Here is a 4306-nt window from a genome sequence, read left to right as displayed (position 1 = left end):
GTTTTTCTTGTCTGAATGATTAATTGATTAAAGTATTTCGAATAAATAAATTATAATACATGGACATGACGTAGTGGATACTATTTAAAATTTATTGCATTTTTAATAAATTTAACATTTTTTTACCAAGTTAATATATATATATATATATATATATAATTTGGATAGTTAATTAAGATTAAATTAATTTAACTATGTGCATAAAATTTATATCATTTATTTATTTATATATATATATATATATATTTTAAATCCATTAGTTCATTATATCAATAAATAATAAAACAAAATTGGTCAATTTCTTTCTCTTTACAAAACTTATGTCATGATTATTAAAGATGAAAATTTAACTTCGATCTGCTGTAACCGAAATGAATTACCTATTTGAGGTAGTTTTTTTCCAAAATCGAATTAGAATGGAACAAAAATGATATTTGTGTTTACCGGCCCCAAACACAATAAACACAATTAAATATATAAAATCACATTAAATTTATTTATTCATTATATTTTTATAAAGTTGGTAAAATTTATCTCTTTATAATAATATAAAATTTTAATATATTACAATATATATTATATTAAAAAAATCGTTTATATAATTTTATTACATAATTTTTTATTTTTTTAAAAATTATTTTATAAACGGTGCCCTTCGGGGATTACCCGTAACCGAACGGGGCGAGAATAATATTAAAAAATCTCCAAAATAAAAATGGAGCGGGATGGTAAATGCATTCCCCTCCTATAATAGCTCGATTGTCATCATTATTTTCAATTTTATTTTTATTAATAATTGTATTTTTATTATTTATTATTATTATTATAATAATTATTATTATAATTATTACTATATTTTTTATGTTAATTTTTTTATGTTAATTATTATTAATTTTCATTATTATTCTTATAATAATAATTATTATTATATATATATTTATTATTAAAATATTTAAAATTTAAGCGTATAACAGATACCCACATAAAAAAAAAGTGTTTTCAGTTTGTTTTTAATTAAATTTCAAAATATGATTAAATAAATTATATGTAATTTTTTATATTTATTATAAATTTGCTAGTGTTAAGATTCTTAATTAATAAAAAAATAATTTAGTTGACACCCACTAATAACACATTTATATTTAAACTATTGAACTATTATGGTAAAGAGATCCTGCAATTAATTCAGATTATTGTGATTTAAAAAATGTGACGTCTTTTCTTTGTGTATAAAAGAAGGTGATGAAATATTATGATATTAATATAAAATCCTACTAAGATTTTGTTAACATTTTTTTTTTATTTAAGAAACTATTAAGGATCCAATTGAATTCATTACTTTTAGTATATTAAGAAATGTTTTTTTTTTCAATTTGGTTGTGAAATTTATTATTCTAATTAATTTATATTTAACACCCACTTATAACAATTTTATATTTACACTTGAATTCATTATTATTATTATAATTTTTTATTACTATTACTATTAATATTTATTATTTTATTTATTATTATCATTATTTTATTATTTATAACATTATAATAAAACAAACAATATATATATATTTTTTTCAGATATAACTATTATTATTTTTTTCATTTTAAATATATTTATATAAATTCTTCTGATTAATTGATATTTGTTCATTTATGTTTAACACCCACTAATAACAAATTTATATTTAAACTATTGAATTCATTATTTTTATTTGTATTTTATTATTATTATTTTAGTTATTATTATTATTATAACAATATGATAAAACAATTAATATATATTTTTTCAATATAATTATTGATTTTCTTTTCCTTTTTATATATTTTAATGATCAAGAATTAACTTTTTTTATTTTAATTTATCATACTACTTAACCACTAGAAACTCCTATGATATGTTTTTCTTTTCGTTTTTATATTTTTATAATTTAAAAAAAATCAAATAACTATTTAATTTTTTATTCAACAAAGTGTTTCTGACTAAATTAAAAATAAAAATAAAACTAAGATCAAACAAACTCTTATAATTCACTTGATTGTTATAATATATTATTTTGTATTAGATTTTTTTTATGTGCATCTCTTTAATTAAATTAATACAAATTTCAAAATATATCTAATATGAAACAATTTATTTGAAAAGCTTGACCTTCAAGTTGAACATTTTTGTTTACCATTTTTTTTGTTTTTTTTTCTCATTCTCGTAATAAAATATTAAAAAAGTTACAGTTAAGGACATTTGCATCAACTTTGTAGCAGTAAAAAAAGTTTATTCTTTTAAAACTTTCCATACAAAGGTTACATTTCAGCCAAAATTACATAGTCAAAAATTGAGATGAAAAAATAGTATAATTTTTGTTAAAAGCTTATATTCTATTGAACAAAAATATATTTGATGATGAAAACAAGATTAATTCAATAAGGTATATGTTTAATAAACTTAAATATTTAAACTTTTTTCTATTTGTTAAGAGTTTTATATACAAGAATTTTAGAGAATAAATGTTATATAAACTTGTATCATACTATGTTTTTATGTAGATATAATCAAATTTATTTTCAAAGTTAAATCCGTTTTTTTAATGTATGTCATATCTAATATTCAGTTATAAATAGAAACGGATATATGTAGGGGTTATGGTTCGATTTTATTTAAGATACAAATATGACTTTACCCATAATTTCTTAATTTTTATTTATCAATTCTCGCTTTTTTATTATTTTTTGGTTATTTTTGTATACTCACCCTTAACTCGGATTCATTCCTGGATCTGTTTATAGTTATAACACTACATTTATCAACAAAGTTAAGAGGAGGATGATTATACCCAGTTATTGATCACAAAATGATCCTATCAATAACTTCAAACTACAACAAACATATGTCCTTGATTTGAAAATAGGTTAAAACCAATTATCAAATATGATATTGTCTAAGAAATATTAACTATAATTATAATAAAAAATTAGCTAGAGAATGAATCTTCATATAAAAGTTTTATTAATTTATGTATGCATCATCAAGTGAATAATATTGATGAAATTGTTAATGGTTAATTGGTAATTGTATTTATTTGAGTTAAAAAAAAGTAAATAATATTTGATATACACAATTAATGAAGAAGATGATCATCATCTTCACATCAAGCTCATAATATCTCTCAAAACTCCTCCAAGAAGTTGTTTCCAATCATCGTCATCATTTGAATCTCCAACCAATACTTTCCTTCTTCCTGGTCTTCCGATCATTTCATTTTCTTTACGTAGATTCAATCTGCATCAACAATTTAGAAATCAATTCAAGCTTTCAAGGAAGAAAAAGGAAAACAATCAATTAAGATCTAGATCTAGAGCTAGAGAGAAGTGGCGAACCTTGAAGGACGAATATGACGGAGTTTCTCGTCGAGTCGTTGTCGAGCTTCCAGAGCGGTTTGATCCATATAATGATGAGTTTCTACTGCTGCAGCAATAGATAACTGCGATGAAGAAGATCTGTAATAATAATAAGATGGAGTAACGTCGTCTTCGTAGTCGTGATTGTGTCGACAGTAAGTTCTTCTCTGTTTCCATAGATGAACTCCAACTCCAGGTATCATTTCGCCTCCTCTTTGTTTCTCTCTGTAGATTAATGGAGAATGTTGGAATAATGGATGTGGTGAAGATTAATGGAGAATAAAAAGAAGAAGAAGAAGGGAGAGTGGAATCAGTGTTGAGTACAGTAACAATAGATTTGGAAACTTACAGGAAACCTTCAATTTCTCAATCCTTTTTGAAGTTTCCAAGAAGAAGAAGTTCATTCACAAACACACACACGGATTCCTCTCTCTCTCTCTCTTTGCACCTTCTTCGAAAGTACGAAACTGCCTCACGGCTTAGTATATTCAAATACGTCCTTCTAAGCTCAACTTCTAATTCAATGACACCTTATCTTTTATCTTTCAATTTCCAACTCAACTATCGATATAGATAGGGTATTCAATATTTGGTATAAACGAATTTTTTGATATTATATATATTAAGGTAATATATTAATTTTTTTTTATAAAATATAAACAAAATAATTATATTAATTATATTATATATTTAATTGTGTTTATTATTGTTCGAGGAGATAAGGACCGACACTAAGGTAAGATATGGTCGAACGGGTTAGGACAACACATTTAATAAAAACATATAAGAGATTTAGTTAAATTTATTAAGTTTTTTTTGATATAAAAGTGTGTAGTAAAAATAATTTTTTATTTGGTTGTTAGTTCAAATTTCAAAAAAAACAATTTTTTAAACAATTTTTGTAACTAAAATTAGG

At 22.1% G+C, this 4306-nt stretch overlaps 1 protein-coding gene across 2 annotated transcripts; it reads right to left on the bottom strand.

The window, feature by feature from the left end:
- Window positions 1-2975: 2975 nt before the first annotated feature.
- Window positions 2976-3815, bottom strand: LOC124940643. 2 transcript variants are annotated; one of them, XM_047481169.1, is made up of 3 exons: window positions 3740-3815; window positions 3370-3615; window positions 2976-3271 (listed from the first exon to the last, which is right to left on the bottom strand). In XM_047481169.1, the coding sequence occupies exons 2-3, from the start codon at window positions 3591-3593 to the stop codon at window positions 3136-3138; spliced, it is 360 nt and encodes a 119-aa protein (XP_047337125.1). In that variant the 5' UTR covers window positions 3594-3615; window positions 3740-3815; the 3' UTR covers window positions 2976-3135. The 2 variants fall into 2 exon arrangements, with proteins under 2 accessions (XP_047337125.1, XP_047337124.1); XM_047481168.1 differs by lacking the exon at window positions 3740-3815 and having other exon boundaries at window positions 3370-3726.
- Window positions 3816-4306: the final 491 nt, after the last annotated feature.

Source organism: Impatiens glandulifera, chromosome 5, assembly GCF_907164915.1.
Source record: "Impatiens glandulifera chromosome 5, dImpGla2.1, whole genome shotgun sequence".
Classification (NCBI taxonomy): domain Eukaryota; kingdom Viridiplantae; phylum Streptophyta; class Magnoliopsida; order Ericales; family Balsaminaceae; genus Impatiens; species Impatiens glandulifera.
Note: the sequence above shows the minus strand (reverse complement) of the source record. Positions and strands in the feature narration are given on the sequence as shown.